General features: G+C 44.1%; 1 protein-coding gene and 1 long non-coding RNA gene across 5 annotated transcripts in view; one reads left to right on the forward strand and one right to left on the reverse strand.

Moving 5' to 3' along the window:
• Nucleotides 1-12991, forward strand: part of LHFPL3 (LHFPL tetraspan subfamily member 3) — a 242528-nt gene extending 229537 nt beyond the window's left edge. For all 3 annotated transcript variants that reach the window (XM_085216936.1, XM_085216930.1, XM_085216923.1), the window contains one exon: nucleotides 11407-12991. Coding sequence is in view for 1 of the 3 variants with exons in the window: in XM_085216923.1 (XP_085073049.1) it covers nucleotides 11407-11435 (29 nt within the window). In the remaining 2 variants the exon portion in view is untranslated. The remainder of the gene's footprint in view (nucleotides 1-11406) is intronic.
• A 4663-nt stretch (nucleotides 12992-17654) lies between these two features.
• The window catches only part of LOC109371035 (uncharacterized), a 59047-nt gene continuing 58750 nt past the window's right edge, over nucleotides 17655-17951 (reverse strand). For both annotated transcript variants that reach the window (XR_014881314.1, XR_004159359.2), the window contains one exon: nucleotides 17655-17891. This is a non-coding gene — a long non-coding RNA (uncharacterized LOC109371035). The remainder of the gene's footprint in view (nucleotides 17892-17951) is intronic.

Here is a 17951-nt window from a genome sequence, read left to right on the forward strand (position 1 = left end):
GCTCATATGGAAGATATTGCTTATCAGTTATTCAGGAAAAGAAGCACAACAAACGGAGGAGATGAGATGAGCTAAAAGGGGGGAAAGGATGAAGATGAAATGACTGTATTGTTTCCTACAAGTTAAGAAATGTTGCAAATACTCAAAGTCTTCTTTTTCATGTGAATCCCGTGTTGCACTTGAATATCAGTTCTCAAATAATTTCCCTTCCTATTCTTTATAACCGCCAAGAAAACTCCTTGCCTTCAGGAAACACGAGGGAAATAAGAAAGAAATCAGATTTTCAGAAGCTTGTGTTTGTAGGTCTCCCTTGCTTGGTTAGGCTCCTTAAGGCTTTCTGGAAAACAAAGACTTTGTCTCATGAGAAATGTTGATAGGATTGTGCTTCTCTCTTCTGGCATGGAACAAAAAATGGAAACGTTTTCATTTTTATTTGGTTCTGTAGGTAGTTAGTGGAAAAAAAGCCAGTTCCCAAAGAAGCTAAGATCTTGTTAATCAGAGTATTTCCTTTCATTTTCCACATCCCTCCCAGAATAACATCTTTGATGTGATTAAAAAGAAGCACCCGAGAAAACTTCAGTCTCAACAACAGTGGTATTTTGCACTAAGAATACTTTTATTGTAAAACTCCTGTGGGCAAAATACCCAGGAAGCCTGGGAGACTGAAAATCTGAACGACTGCATCTTTTTGCTGCCTCCAAGTAATCAATAATGAAACTTTGCTATCAATGGGTTTTGTGAGACACTTCAGAGAAGGAGGAAAACAAACTCATCTCCAGGCAGCTTGTCTTCCTTCTTTTGGATATTCTGTAGTCGTAGTGGTGTTGAGTGACAGGAGGGGACAGTCAAGGAAAATGACCTTCTTCCTGGAAGCTTTGGTTGAGTGAGCAGCAGTAGGGGCAGAGGTGTAAAAGGAAAAACATGCAGCATTCACACGAAAGTGCCTGGTAGAAACCTGCATGTTTTTAACTGTCTGTTCGCTCTGAAGGGGAATGAGAATACTTCAGAGCAATAAAGCGTTAACGATCATAGCAAATTGTTTCCTTGTATATTACCAAAAAGTCTGGATTTTTTCTAGTATTTGAATTTGCATTAACTCAAGTAGGAGATGATCGTTAACTCTGTTTTTTGAAGATCTTATCCTTAATTAAGAAGTCACAAATTGAATTTATAGCAAGGTGTCATACTTCAGATGCTTTAGGGTAATTCTGATAGGGTTATGCCATTGGACTGTTGGCCATATTATTCAAAGACATCTGTAGGATGTATTTCCAAGTATATCTCTATACTTCAGTGTACATTCCATCACCATTCTAACCATCATGCTCAGAAAACTTCAACGAATGAGGCTTGAGAAAGAGTATCTAAAATACTGAATACAGGAGTTGGACTCAATGATCCTTATGGGTTCCTTCTAGTTGGGATATTCTATGATTCAGTGATTCTCAAAGAAACACCGACTGGTGCAGAAGCCATAGAGACAAACACCAAGCCCATCTCCAGGGACTGGAGACCCACAACTTTGGGAACAGCCATGCTTACTAAACTGTAACCATGGCTGAAGCCTTCCATAGTGTTTTTGCTTGCACAGAGAGATCCAACAAGCTACCAGAGGTGTTTGACCTAAGCTTCTGCTTGGAGTCCTGACCCTGCTCAGCAGCAGAGGGGAAGCAAGGAAGATGATGGAAAAAAAAGAAAAGATTTGCCTTTTTCCTTCAGTTTCTGCTTGTTTTTGCATTTACTGGGACTGAAGTAGTAGCTCAGCCCACCCCAAATGCTGGGAATTTTGCCTTTGCCACTCCCTGCCCCACAGCTGCTGAGGTCTTAGGAGACCCACACAGCCTTTGCTCTTCTCCAGGGCCAGAGTGATCTCAGAGGACATAAGAAAAGGACTCCAAATGAGAAGTTTCAGTGTCTGAAGCAATGAAATATTTAAACCCCGCTCTCTCTGGGATATTCATCATCATAGATTTACTTATCCGCTGCTCACTGACAGCAGCGACTGACAAGGACGATGACAGCTGACATGTATTAACCCAGCCTCACATCACAAGCCATCACTCCAGAGCAGAAATCCATCATTAGGATTTAAGCTCCAATGAGGTGTCTCAGTGGGAAGCAGACAGCAAATGCAGGAGGCACCTGTGCTGGCAATTGGCATGGCTGAGCCTTGGCTGTGGGAGAGGACAGGCCTGGCCCTGCACTCACCACAATGCCATACCCTAATGGAGGAAGATGAGAGGGAACGATGGACAAACGTCACTTATTTAGGGTAGAAAGCCCTTAGGAGATCTTTGCTAGAGCTGCACAGCAGCATTAGCACCTGCACTGAGGGCTCACAGTGCTGTGAAGGGCACAATTTCACTGATCCTCAGGGAGTGCTGCTGAGGTTATAACAGCACAGACCAGATTCATTTTGTCTTTTCCCCAAATCCTCCCTTTCTTCACTGATAACTTTCATTTCTGAGTAAATCTACATGAGTGTCACCTTTACCTAATGGGCAGTGCTGAATATCATTGGGGAAAGGGTAACTGATCAATGAGTTCTGAGGAACCCAATTAAACTGGATGTTCGTTTGAGGTGGTGAGTGAGGTATTTCCTCTCCTCATCAGTCTTTCCAGTCAGGCTAGTGGTTTTATGACTCTACCTGCTGTGAAGTTCAAACAGTTAAGCTTCTGTATTCATATCTTCTTGCAGAGAGGCTTCGAGACACCTTTCAGGGCTGCAGCAAATCTGACAGCTCTCCTGCATGCTCTTCAGCAGTTTCCCAACGTTGCCCTCCCTTCCTTTTCTGTGCAGGATTTCTGTCTCTGTCTCTGTCTCCGCACTGCTGAACACTGTCCTCTGAGCTGAAAGCTCTTTGGAGAGGGAATCTTCTTTTCTTACACAAGAGTGCACTTAGAACTCCTATGGCAGCTAAAAAAAATGTTTAAGGGAATAATATAAAATAATACTACTAATAATATATCCTGATACATATCCTGATATATTGTCCAAAACCTTCACAAATGAGTTTTGCAGCAATTCTGCAGGATAGCTTGAAAGGGAAGATGAACGTAATAATGCTGCTGGGAGTTCCCTCAGGATATAGGAAGTCTCAGGTGCTCCTTGCTATCTCCAGGCAGTTCTCTGTGGCCGATGGTGGTCACCAGAAGCCTCTCCTTCTCTTTAGATCCTCGCTTTGCTATCCCCAAACCTAGTTGAATTTCACTGAGTCTCATGGAGATATTTTAGGGTGATTTCACGTGAGGAGGAGTTCTACTTGTAACCACATAGCTTTGGGTTACATGAGTATTACGCATGGCCCCAAATATTCCCTCTTTTCCCACAGAATATATAGATAGTTAATTAACATTCTCATTCTCAAATAAGCCTTTAACTAACCATTAAGCTGCAGTTTTGAGCCTAGGACTAAAGCTTCTCTAGATAACTAACTTCCTGCTTCCCACAAACACAGAGTTTGGCAACTACTTCTTAACAAGGCAGGAAGAGGAGCAAGCAGCTCATCAGTGGGGTTGGGATGCAGACCCCAGGTTCCTGCAGCCCTGGTTCAGTGTTTTCTCCACATCGATAGGCAGGAGCTATCCTGGGAAACACCATGCACTGCATCAGCTCTGGAGACGGCTGTGAGGAGTGGTGACACCTCATGGGAACACAGCCCTGTGATGAGCCTTGCATATTTGTTTCATATAAATCTTGATTGCAGTCAGAGGCACCAGGAAAAAGCTGCTGCTTCAAAATGAATAAGCACTCACTGAAACACTCATCCTTGCTGAAACTTCCATTTTGCTGAAACATTTGTCCCAGTAGATGCCAAAGATCAAGAGATGTAATCAAGAGCACAAGTTTTAGGAGGGGGAAGTCTCCTGGTGCTGCAGACACCGAGGTAGGGAAGGCTGCAGCACCAGTCCCCTCAGGTCAGGTCTGTGCAGTGCTCCCAGATCATGCTGGCCAAGGAGGAGGAAAATTCATTTCACACAAAGAAAAGACAGTTTAAAAGCTTTTATTATTCTGCAGCATTAAAGATTTGCCAACACTGATATTATTTGCTATGGTTTCCAAGATGCTTACACTGAACTTCTTGTAGTTGTTCTAATGAAGTATAACATTTGAAAGTCAGCAAATTATTTCAGAAAATTTGATGCATAGAAAATTTCCTTTTAACATACCAGAATGACCAGCAAATTGTCACAGTTCTGCTTCTTTCTAATGGGAGAAAAGCTCGTTATATGAATTGGAAAATTATTTGGGGAAATACAATCTCTTGAAACAATGCCAAGCTCTGTTTCTTCTGCCACAGTAAAATCAACCACGCTGTGGTGATTTCTTCACTCAGAGGTGCTGGCTGGCACCTCCTTGGCCCTGCTTCATGTCCCAGATTTCCATCAGGGCTGAACCCCTCCACCCCACCACACACACAACAGTACAATCTATAGAATCATAGAATCATTAAGGTTGAAAATATCACTGAAGTCATCAGTCCAGCTGTCAATCCATCACCACCATACTACTAAGCCATGTCCCACAGTGTCACATCCACATGGTTCTTGAGCACCTCTAAGGATGATGGCTCCATCACCTCCCTGGGCAGCTTGTGCCAGTGCCTCACCACTCCTTCTGAGAAGAAATTGTTCCTAATATACAAACTGAACCTCCCCTGGTGCAACTTCAGGCCATTCCCTCTCATCCTGTCACTGTTATATGCGAGCAGAGGCTGACCTTCGCCTCGCCGCAACCTCCTTTCAGGCAGTTGTAGAGAGCAGTAAGGTTTGCCCTGAGCCTCCTCTTCTCTTCCAGACTGAACCATCCCAGTTCCCTCAGCTGCTCCCCGTCAGACCTGTGCTCCAAACTGTTCCCAGCTCTGTTGCCCTTCTCTGGACATGCTCCAGGGGCTCAACTTCCTTCTTGTAGTGAGGGGCCCAAAACTGAACATAGCACTTAAGGTGTGGCCTCACCAAAGCTTGGAACATCACAAAGTCTGGGCATGGTGCTGGGCCTGAATGAGCAGCTCTCCCCAAGCTTGACCATGCTCACAGCCCCTCACAGCAACCACAGGATGGTTCTGGGCTCCTTTCTGATTTCTCAGCATGAAAAAATAGTGCTTTGTATCAACGTCAGCAAGATTTGTTTTCCCAGACATCAGCTTCTAATGCTGTCCAGCACAGCACCAGTAAATTCCTGGAATATACAGAACTAGTAATGCTCAATACAAATCTATTATTAACAAAATGAGGAAAACATAAAAATATACAGTGAGAATCCAAACGTTTTCAGGCCTCTCTGCTCAGGGCTGGGTACTAGTCTGACACGGCCTGGCCCTCAGCTTGGCTCTCAGTAAACAAGTACAGATCAAAGTTCCCAACAGCTTTTAAGTAAAGCTGATGCAGAGCTTTCTGAGCAGTCTGATCACGCAGCTTGAAAACTCACGAAACAAACAAAAATACCTACAGATCCTCTGGGTTCCAAGAAAGAAATTAAAAAGCAATGCCAGCAAATGTGTAGAATACAAAGACAGTACAATGTTTTCTCATTCAACAGCTAAAGAACAGGAAGAGTTTAGGAATCACTGCTCAGGGACTCCTGTTCAGTGACAGCAATTTATTTGACCATCTGGGTAAAGAAAGACTGCAGCAAACCACACAGAGGAAATAAAAATAGATGAACAACAAGTCACTGATTCTGCTTGACTTGAGCCTACAACTGTGGAGCAGGAAGCTGCTTCAAGTGAAAGGCGGTATTGATGGAGGCATTTTAGCCTCTCCACCCTTCCAACAACAGACCAGATTCCCCATGCCAGCAAACCTGTCCTGAGACGTGGCTGCCATCCCAAACCCCCAGCAACATTAGCAAGTACAAAAGACAAATTGATGAGCCTTCTGGAAAGGAACCACCAGAGGAAGGATCATCTCTCTGATGCCTCTTGAATTTCTGTTCTGAAGTAAAAGAAAGCTCTCTGAGAGAAAGAATAGGAGGCTTTTTTTGCTGTGTTTGTTCATTATGATAAAAATCTTCCTTTTCTCACTAGGCACAGAGCAAATATTGAAATGGAAGAAAATACTTTCCACTGTTTGGCTGGAGCTGGTCCCTACATCCCAGCATTCCGGCACCCACCTTGGCACACAGCCTCCTGCCTTGCTCAGTGCTGTGCAGCAGAGCAGTGGCAGTGCTGGCCCCCAACTGTCCCACTGCGGAACTCAGGAGCTGCTGGTGGCAAGGCAGAAGAGCTGTCACCCAAGGATGTTTCCATCAGCACAGACTGGTACTGACAGCTGACAGGGATGGCAGCTATGATGATTCTCTATTCTTGGATAGGTCTCTCTTCCCTCTGCCTGTCACTCTCCTCCTGCCTTTCTCACCAATGCACACGCATATGTTGTACTTTTGGAGCCACTTTTCAAACCAGAAGGCCACCTGAGCCGGGGATTAGGCAGGTTGGAGGAAGAAGCTTGAAATCAGCACCTACTTGGGGCTTCAGAGACTGTCATTGCCATCTGGTTTTATCTAGGTTCATTTGAAAGAGAATCCTGTCAAAAGAAAAAAAAATTGTCAGGCTCTGATGAGGTGCCTTCTTTAAGCTAACACTGGCACTGAAAAAGTGCAGTCAAACTCCACCTACCCAGATGTGAGAGTTGGGCAGAGAGGAACCTGATGAGGTTCAGCAAGGGCAAGTGTACAGTCCAGCACCCTGGGATGCAGAGAAGGGCAACTGCATGCATCAGAACAGGTTAGGGACTGACCTGCTGCAGAGGAGCTCTCTGGAGAAGGACTTGGGGGTTCTGATGGAGAGCAGGTTGCCCATGAGCCTGCAGTGTGCCCTTGTAGCCAACAAGGCCAATGGTTTCCTGGAATGCATTTAAAAGAGTGTCACCAGCAGGGCAGGTCGAGGAAGGTGATTCTCCCCATCTACTCTGCCCTGGTGAGGCCACAGCTGGAGTGCTGTGTCCAGTCCTGGGCTCCCCAGTTCAAGAAAGACAGGGAACTGCTGGAGAGAATCCAGTGAAGGGTCATGAAGATGACTGAGGGCCTAGAGTATCTCATGTATGAGGAAAGGCTGAGAGACCTGGGACTGTTCAGTCTGGAGACGATTAAGAGGATCTTATCAACACTTAAAAATATGTAAAGAGCATGTGTCAAGAGAATGGGACCATGCTTTTTTCAGTGGTGCCCAGCAACAGAACAAGAGGCAATGGCACAAATTGGAACCTAAGTTCCATACAACTATGAGAACAGATTTCTTTACTGTGAGTCTGACTCATGCCTCACCTGCCCAGCCCCCTCCCTGCACACCTGCAGCAGGCCCACCAGCCCCTATGCTGTGTTTCTCATCCTTTGAATTCAGCCCTCCTAGCATCATAGAATTGTAGAATCATTAGAGTTGGAAAAGACCACTAAAATAATCTAGTCCAACTGTTGTGGAGGTGAAGCCTCAAGCTCACCTCTGGCAAAGCCATTCTTGCTCTATGAAGGCAGCTCTGAAAGTGAGCCTCACGCCCCAACAGGACTAAAAATACCAGCCCTCAAGCTGTGCTGACATGAGTTCTCTGACAACCTCCTACAAACAACTAATCTACAACTGCCTAATAATTTGATATTTCAGGATAAAGATCATCACTGCATGGGTAGTAGTTTCTATTTTCACATTTCCACGCATGCTGTTAGTTCCCACACAGGACAATTGTAAATCCCATCGTCTAGGATTCCCACTCTGTCCATCTCAGCTATAAGACTGCAGTCTCCTCCCATGGTCTACAGCACTGCAGGACCCCACAGGTGCTCAGCAGTGCTAGGAATCATCAGAGGATGGAATCAGTTTCCCATGCCTGCCCAAATGCCTGACTCTGAGAGCTGGTGTTATGTGAGATATTGTTCCAAGCCCAGCTCCCACCTCCTATCTTCCATCCTCTCTCTCTTCCCAAACACGCTCCTCACCTTCCTCAAATCTTCCATCTGGAAAAGAAAATGAACTTGAAGAAATCAAGAATAGAAACAGGGAAACTGCTGAACCCTGGGCTCCAGACCTAGCTTCCCAACATGTCTCTCCTTTCACACTTTGGCACAAGATTATCAGACTTAATTGTTCCATTCTTCTTTTTTTCTTTTTTTTTTCCAAATGAATTTCTCTTAAAAATTACATTTTTTCTTGAAACTTTTTTTTCTTACCATAACAGCTTCAAAACACAGAAAAAATCTTCAAAATTTAAAAAAAGCCAGAAAATAATGTATCCCAGTCTTCTCCTTCCCCTCCCCCCATAGCACACTGAGCACACTGACTGCAACCAAACAGCCTCTCTGCACCCACAGCATTTTTCTCCTGCTCTGTGTCATTCTCTACATATAACAGCAGAAAAAGGTAAAATAAAATACAGTGTAAGAATAGATTGGATTTTGAAACTACAAGGCAGGCACTGGGAGCATGGAGTGCAGCTTTAGGTCTGCAGTGTGCCTGCAATGCACAGGGTTCCTCCTTGTGACTGACAGCGTATGAGTTGTTTACGGCTGTAAGTAGTACACAGATACCAAGAGGTCAACAAAATTATTCTGACTGGATTCTCTTTATCCATTTTTCTACTTCCTCCTGGAAAAAGGTCTCTTATAAGATGCCATTCTTTTGGCTTAGTGGTTCATTTCCACCATCATCTCCCCGTGGCCCTGGAACTCTCTTCTTGGATGCTAGAAAGGCCCTTGTGCAGCCATGAATTGAGTCTCCTGTGGGCAAAACAGACTGGGCATTCTTTCATTCAGAGCATTTAGAAAATTCTTGAATACTTCTGAAACCATATACACAGCGCTGTGGGAAATTTAGACAGGATTGTCTATGGGATGCATCCCCAAAAAGCCCATATTATGATTTTGGCTTTGACACCAGGACACTTATTACTTTGGAGAGGAACCTGAGTTGATGCCTGACTGTTTACACAGCATGGTATTTGCCCCAGGGTGGCTCTCAGGATAATGTATAAGAACATGCAACGAGGACAGGGCAAAGGGTGCTCCATGCACTGGGCAGGACAAGGCATCCATAACAGGTAAGCCAAGGAGGACACACATTTATTTATTCCTCTTCAACACTAGAAAAATAAAATCATTCTCTCAGACCACCCAAATAACTTTTATCATGTACATTAAAAGGATTATTTTCAAAGAAAGAAGATAAGATTCCTCCATCTGCTACCATACACCAAACGTCATGCCAGCATTCATCCTGGGTTGGAGGAACACTGTGGAGGTGCTGGGAGAAACCTCTGGTCCATTCACCTGTGGGCTCCTGCCAAATGGTGTGGTCTGGAGATAGATCTGATTTTGGTGTGGCTATGAATGCCAGCTGCTCATTAGCTCCGGGGACCACAGTAATTGATTGTATTTGGAGACAGCAATAAAAGATTAATGCTCAGAAAGTTGCTATTTTCTAGAGTACCAGTCAAATAAACAGCAAGGAGATTGTTTAAATATATCTGACGTTGATTAATGGGCTGAAGTATTAAGCCTGCTGTAGAGAAATTGTATTCTGACCTGGAAGGTGCCTTCCTCCGTATACTTACTATCCAACTGGCTTTAAGGTAATAGCATGTAACTGACTCCATGAAATCCAGTGTTCTACACCTTGGGAGGGAGCAACCACAAAATCTTAATGTCTGTTTTTATCTTCAAAACAAAGAAATAACAGTGTCCTCTCCCTGAATATTTACATGAACACTAAAAAGCTGTAAATCCCTCGCAGGGTGAATGTAACCCAGATCTGCCATCAGCAGGAGTGACTTGAGTGAATTCCCTAAGAGAACATCTCAAATACGAGTAACAACGCCCTGTCAGGATATCAGCCCAACAGGCAGCCCTTCACAGCCTTAGACAGAGAATTTAACAGCAGAGTACCTGGATGGTTTGGGCAATGGGGCTTTCACAAAGATGGCTTTCATTAGCTGATTTCTAGGCAGCAGCAAAGAGTCAATCAAGAGCCCATGGGGTGATACAAGTCAGACTGAGAGATGTTGGATGTGAATGACTTATTTCTATTTTATCAGCCAGGCACCTCTTATAGTTACTAAATGTCATTTCTGTGTGTGTAACACCTGTATGCAAACTTTGTAAAAAGAATAAATAAAGGGCTTGACAACCCAGATGTTACTACAATCCAAACACTGAGTATTGCTGGAAATCCAAAGAACATTGCTAAGGATTTGCATAATATAGGCACGCTATGTTATGATTAAAAACAAGTGAAACAAATGGTTCCTTCAGTTTTATTAGTTTTACTTTGTTCAAAGGAATCTAAGGATATGTGCTCCTCACCATGTAACTTCGACTTTCCTCACCTTTCTGTTTCACCAACCTTGGATTGTGTAAGAAAAGAAACAATACTTATGATTCTTGGATGGTTTATTTCCTAGTTTCTAGCATCAACAATATCAATTAAAAATGTCCTTTTTTTTTTTTTTTTTTTTTGTGAAATACATCTGGATTATAAATAAATGCTGAACATGAGTGAGCTATAAGGAATCAGAACCCCTGCCAGGACCAACTTTGCTTGAAAGACATCAGTTCAAGAATCAGTGGGAAGTTGATGCAGGAAGCAAGTGTGCAGGGCCACAGGGAATTAACTATTAACTTCAGAGGGAATCAATGATCCGTTTTCCTGCTCCAACATGTTGAAGAGCTTCTAGTTCTGAAACACTTAGTTCACTGTCATTCCATGGTTAAAGTCATTCATTCATTTTTAGAAAAAGAACCATGTTTTCTCCTAAGTTCTAAATCCCAGCAGCCTCCCACAGTGGGCACTGTGTTAGGATGAGTCCAATGGCATCATGATGAAGGTACTGCTCCTCTCCCTTGGGCTGAGCACCAGCCAGGTACACCTGTACTGGGACTCTGGTCAAAGTCAAATGCCAGTGCAGTTGCATTTTGGCATTCACTGGCACCTGCACAGCAGCACCTGAGGGCTTAATAGGGTCAGCACAGCACAACCACCCCCTACAGCATCACCATATATTGTTTTATTATGGTTACAAATGTGGATTATGTGCTCAGAGGAGTGAAAGATTTATTGATACAGAATAGAGATGTCAGGATTATAACATGATTCGCTGTACTCCTCCAGCAAATTTGATTCTGGTCTCGTACACATTGTGTCTTTATTTTCATATCGTTCAAAATTTAAATGAAACAGTGTCACTATTTTGACCTTTTGTTTTGATCTGCTGATGAAAATTGGTTTTTAAGGCCTCCAGACTACAAATCATCGCTATATTTGAAGATTGAACTTGCCATTTTTCATGCTAAGTGGAAATACCAATAATGAAGTGTGTGCAAATACTGCTCAGACGTTTGGCTTGAGCCAAGTGCACGCAGTGTGAACGTCTTTATGTTGGCTGGCAGTAAACCAACTTTTCTCTTCTCTCTGTTTTGCACAGTTCTTCTAAGCCAATCCTCACTAGAATGAGCACAAAACAAAATGAACAACAGCTTTTGTACATCAACATTAAAACGGGAAGAAGCTTGGGAAAGGGCCTCCGAGAGAGAAGAACGCTGACGAGAGCAAAACCGCCTGATTGGTAAACGCTACCTTCTAACATAGACCAGCCAGACGTGGAAGGGATTTCTAGAAGAGAAATGCAATCATGGATTACACACCAGCTCATTAGAAACTGTTGCTGAATACAGCATTCGGAAGACATGCATGAAAAGTCACATTTGGGGAATAAATTAAAAGGGGTGTAGTTGTTGCTAGACAAACATATGTAAAATATATGCATCAGGAGGTTTGTAAATGTCATTTTTTTTATTCAGACAGAAAGCAAAAAGCTTTAAAACCTTTCACTGTAGAGAGGCAGTTAACTCCAGACTATTCCTATCCCAGTAGCCAAGAAGCTGATAGGACATCTCTTAAATAAGCATTTATAAATAGACTCTGAATGTCTCCATCATCTAGTGAAAAAGCATAACTTTTAATGCTACATTTCTGCACTTCATTTACTTCAGTGTATAATAAGTTGACTAAAACTGTAATGCTTCTCAATTTTTATGGCATATGTGCTCCAATTAATCTATGTCTGTAACAAATTTAAGACTGAGAAATCATTTCTGACCTATAATCTAGTTCTATGAAGCATATATAGTATAAGATATGTCTGACTGAATATCATCATGCTATAATTTCCCAAGCAACACAGAATTGTTTGCATTTAAAGTGACAAAATAAAAGCATTTGATTTCTTTTTTTCATAGGAAAAAGCGATTTACCCTTTAAATGTACTAAGTACCTGTAAGGGCATTTCTGTTCTTTTCCCTGTTCTGCCACACAACTACAGGGGAAGATCTTTGTCCCCATTATTGCCAATCAGGCTCGGTGATTAAATGTCCTTTCTGGCCTTAACTCCACGCATCAGTGAAGAGACCACAAACAAATGCCCAATGTGGACGGCTCTGTGCCATAGGGGTGTGCAGAGCCCAGGGCTCTTGTCTGCAGGAGCCGCCCAGTGGGCACCCTCCTTCCAGAGCAGAAATCAGATGGAGACACAGGGTACTGAGAAAGACCTGGGTCTGAGCACCAGGCAGAGAGCAGCCTGTGCTCATCGCACCCAGTGCCACATGCAGCTCCTCATAACATGGCAGCAGCCCCATTCTCCTTCTGTCCTCTCCTGAGTATCAGAGGAAATGGCTAAAAGCATTACTGGTTGTTACTGTCAGTCCTAAATGATATGATACATTGAAGACATGGCAAAGCATGAGTTAAAGCTGATTTTTAATGATTAGCTGCACAACACAAAGTATTCAAGAATTTAGCGCATAGATCTAAGAAAACTAGTTTCATCTTTGATTGAAAAATCATCTTCAAGCAAATAAACTCAAGGAATTATCTAATCACCAAGGTAGCAGTGTGGCACTGCTGATTTTAGAAACCAAACACTGATGTAAATGGATGTCTGCAAATAAATTTATATGTGAATCTGGGGAGCATTTAAAAATAGATATAAATAAATGTTGTTTTAATCTAAATCTGCTCATGTAACTGCGTGTAGGAGACTCCCTGACCTCTACAGGACTGGTGTTAGAGCTGGTCAAAAACGCCACCCAACTCAACTAACCCCCACAAATGTAATCCCAGCACCTGCTGCCGCACTGAAGTGCATGCAAAGGAAAAAAAAACAGATAATTGGTACATGAACCTGTATGAAATCACTGAGGTCCCAGTTCCAAAAGGTTTTTAAATCTGTGGTCAGTCCAACCAGTGGCAGCTGGGAAACGCATACCCTCAAAGGCCAGGTGCATTCAGGAGTTCCCATTCAGTGGTGTCTTAGCAAAGCCTACCTTCAGTCACTGATCCTTGGCCCACAGACACACACTCATCTCAAAAGGCTGTGGAAGCTCTGCTATCTGGATGTGCTGTCGTATCACCATCTTTTGCTCCTTATGTTTTCCTCTATCCCAAATTATTGCAGTCACATGTCTTTTGCTGTGACAGAAATCACTGAAGCAGAGTTTCTCTGTCATATATTATTTGGTTATATAGCACTAAGTTTTGCATCATGGTGACTGTGTGAAGAAAAAGTCCTTTCTAAATACACACAAACTTACAAAAAGTGTCATTACAAGTCCCTGCAGCCTAACAAGGACAGCTCCACCAAAATGTACCATTTGTACACAAACAGAAGACTTACAAGGACATGCATCACTAAATGTTGGTTCAGTATGGATAGTATGTTTTACCTTTTTAAATGTAACTGCTTTCCCATTACTCTCCATTGTAACTTGTCAACTGTAATTTCTTTTTATGTCAACAAAAACTGTAAAGAAAACTGTTGGAATACCTGATTTTCTGTAAAAATAATAACAACAATAATTTTTGTTACTTTAAAGTATGCTTGGTATTAAAGTACCTAATAAAATTCAACAAGGAATTTTGTAGCATACTAAAATAAAGTGTAATAGTGCTTTTCTCCAGCTCACCTGTGGTAACGGCTGCTGTTGTTGGGATTACTGTCTTCCTCCTGAACACAAGCCTGGCCACCTCCCACATACCTGCACCTACATAGATTCCTCAGTCTGAGCAAACCCCATTCCCTTAATGAGTGCAGAGATTTTTGTGCATGCATCCTATTTATGGGCAGAGCACCCTGTTGGTAAATGGATTGCATCCTTTGGCACGTGACTGTATGTATCTGACCAATATAAAGATTCTGGTTACTTTGTTTGGAATCAAATTTTATAAAAACGGAAAGAAGATTGCAAATTATTTAGGAGTTAGCTATAGCTAAATAACTGTAGCAGTTAACAGAGTGGGATGTTGAAGTACACATTCTAATTGGCAATGTATTTTGATTATTCCTAAATACACTGGAAACTCCAAAAAGTGACTGGAGTAAAGTTCAGAAATCGATTCTCCCTAATTTCAAAACAGGAAAGAGCTTTAGTACTTTCAGCTGATTCTCTGATGATTTGAAAGGAATTAAGAACTAGACAGTTAACTTGCCAAAAATGAATGAGAGAAAAAGAGAGTGAGAGGGAAGGAAGGAAGGGAGGGAGGGAGGGAAGGAAGGAAGGAAGGAAGGGAGGGAGGGAGGGAAGGAAGGAAGGAAGGAAGGAAGGAAGGAAGGAAGGAAGGAAGGAAGGAAGGAAGGAAGGAAGGAAGGAAGGAAGGAAGGAAGGAAGGAAGGAAGGAAGGAAGGAAGGAAGGAGAAGGAAGGAAAGAAGGAAGGGGAGGAGAGAGGGAGGGAAGGAGGGAGAGAGGGAGGGAGGGAGGGAAGAAAGGAAGGAAGGAAGGAAAGAAGGAAGGAAAGAAGCAAGGAAGGAAGGAAGGAAGGAAGGAAGGAAGGAAGGAACTGAGTAGTTTATACATTGAAAACCAGAGACATGCTGGTTCGCATAAAGAAAGAAGGTTTTTTCCTCATGCACTAAAGTAATAGCTTTACCCATTTCTCCTTCCTAGGGAGCTCTGTGCAGGGGGGATTGGCTTTGCCTGCTGCTGGAGCAGCAGCAGCAACACCTTCCCACATCAGACAGTGAGCCATGCCTGCAGCTACACCACATTGACAAGACATCCTCATTGGGTTGTATCACTAATTTGACAAGCGACTTTCACAAAAGAACACAAATTCTGCAGGAAGTGGAGTATGCTGCCTCAAAACTCACGGTCTTCCCTACTCTTTGAGCACTGCTCACCCAATGCTGCAGAAGTACACAAAGCCACAGCCCTCTGTGCTTGCAGCAACCAGATACCATAGTGCCACTTCCTAATCCCCAGGTGTCTTTGGTAGATTTTTCTTAGTGTTACCCCGTTTTGCATTCTGAAATGCCTGATGCATTTTATAAAGTGAACTGATACACTTCCTGCTTCTGTCAGAGTGATATAACACCTCTGCATGCAGTTACATACCTTATCTACTTGACAATGTGGTAAGGGAAATAATGTCTGTGCAGGAGAGAGAGATTTCCAGGAAATCATGCATAAGCAGCACACTGTGCTCATTAACTCCCAGGAGGAGCTGTGGCCCCTAATTGCCTACAAGACACCAAAAAATCCTCTCCTTCTGGCACAGTTCCCATAGCTGCTGCACTCCAATTACTGAGCCCAGGGGTGCAGGACCACCTCCAGGTGTGAACCTCAGTACAGTCACCAGGAAAGCAGTCCAGAAGATGTCCTAAAAATCCGGGAGCTATGCCTGCCTTTAACTCCATGAACCAGTTTTAAATTAGCATCACAGCACAGATTGCTACTCCTGATTCTGTCAAGTGCGAGTTAGCTTTGTATTAGCCTAATACCATGGAATCATGGAGTACTCAAAGTTGGAACGGACCCACAAGGATCATCGAGTACAGCTCCTGGCTCCACAAAAGGCCTCCCAAAATTCAAACCCTATGTCTGAGAGCATTGCTCAAATGCTCCTTGAACTCCAACAGCTCAGCGCTGTGCCCACTGCCCTGGGCAGCCCGTTCCGTGCCCACCGCCCTCTGGTGCAGACCCTTTCCCTAACCCCTTTTCCCGCCCCTCCCCTGACACAGCTCCATGCCGTCCCCTCGGGCCCTGTCGCAGTCACACAGAGCAGAGCACAGCGGTGCCCCTCCGCTCCCTGTGAGGAGCTGCAGCCGCCATCAGGCCTCCCCTCAGCTCCTCTGCTCTGGGCTGAGCAAACACAGGGAACTCAGCCGCTCCTCACATGTCTTCTCATATAGCTGTAAGAATTATTTACAATGAATATGGTTTATGTATTAATAATAATTAACTTCTAATTCGTCTGTTGTCTTGGTATTTATTAAGGAGAAAACTGAAATAAACTGAAATAAATCCCATATGCTAAATGGAAGACTCTTTACCAGATGTTTAAAAATATTCCCACTTTTTTACAGCAGACAACAATCTAGAATATTGGTGACATTACCCGCTGGGACTCTTCCCCAGGCTCTTAGAACCAAGCTGTGGTCTGGTTTCAGGGTGTCACAAACAGGACTGAGCCCCTTGTTACGCTGACAGCGCCCAAGCACAGGCTTCTCATAGGCACCAGGTGAAGCACATAACTAATGTCAGCCTTTGGGTACATGATTAGTACTTCAGTTCTCTTTTATCTGACATTATGCTGGAGGGAAGAGATGCCATCCACAAGGACTTAGACAGGCTTAGGAGTTGGGCTCATGCCAATTCATGAAGTTCAGCAATGCCAAGAGCAAGGTCCTGCACCCGGTCAGGGCAATCCCAAGCACAGATACAGGTTGGGTGGATAATGGCTTGAAAGCAGCCTTGAGGAGAAGGATTTGGGAGTGTTGGTTGATGAAAAACTCAACACGAGCCCAGCACTTGCAGCCCAGAAGGCCAACTGTATCCTGGGTTGGATCAAGAGAAGGGTGACCAGCAGGTCGAGGGAGGTGATTCTGCCCCTCTGCTCTGCTCTTGTGAGACCCCATCTGGAGTACTGTGTCCAGTTCTGCAGCCCCCAACACAAGAAGGACATGGAGCTGTTAAAGCAGGTCCAGAGGAGGGCCAGGAAGATAATCAGAGCACCTCCCCTGCAAGGACAGGCTAAGAGAAAGCTCTGGGGGTCCTTATAGCGGTCTTCCAGTACCTGAAGGGGCCTACAGGAAAGCTGAAAAGGGACTTTTTATCAGGGCAGGTAGTGACAGGACAAGGGGAAATGGCTTTAAACTGGAAGAGGACAGATTTAGACTAGATATTAGGAACAAATTATTCACTGTGAGGGTGGTGAGACACTGGAACAGGTTGCTCAGAAAAGCTGTGGATGCCCCCTCCCTGGAAGCATTGAAGGCCAGGCTGGATGGGGCTGTGAGCAACCTGGTCTAGAGGGAGGTGTCCCTGCCTATAGCAGGGGGTTGGAACTACGTGATTATAAAGGTCCCTTCCAAAGCAAACCAGTCTATGATTCTACTGCAGGTGTTGAGATTCTCAACAGGCAGAATAAAAGAATGTGAAGTACTCTGGCTCTCAGGCACGGAGCTGAGGTGGGTGTCGGCTTCTCGCTGGGAGCTTTTGGGCGAGCTGCCTTCCCCCCGCCGCCAGGAAAGGAGCCGTTCCGTTCCGTACTGCGGAACTCGCCTGAACCTGAAGCATACGAAACAAAACCAGTCCGAAATTCTGAGACGTTCCAGGTTAATATGTGCCACCACGGCTTTATTTTATTTCATTTCATTTGCTGTAATACAAGATGAGATCCCTCGTTTACATTTTTTAATTAATTTTGCGTTAAGTAATTACAAATTCTTCAGCAAGCCCGAAGGTCCCGGGGGCGCAGAGAACGGCGGCCGGGCACGTTGCGCGGAGCCGTGCTGCCCCCTAGCGGCAGCCGGGGGGGGGGCGCGGGAGGCTCTGCCAGAGTGGGGGGGTTTGCGTTTGCAGAGGTCGAGGGAAGAAAAACAGTGCCCACGTAACCGCCTGTGTCTCCCTTCGAAGCTGGAGGAAAATCTGCGTATTAACTTACACTGGGGAGCCATCGCGTGTGAGAACTTCTAC

Source organism: Meleagris gallopavo, chromosome 1, assembly GCF_905368555.1.
Source record: "Meleagris gallopavo chromosome 1, MGAL_WU_HG_1.1, whole genome shotgun sequence".
In the NCBI taxonomy this organism is placed as follows: Eukaryota; Metazoa; Chordata; class Aves; order Galliformes; family Phasianidae; genus Meleagris; species Meleagris gallopavo.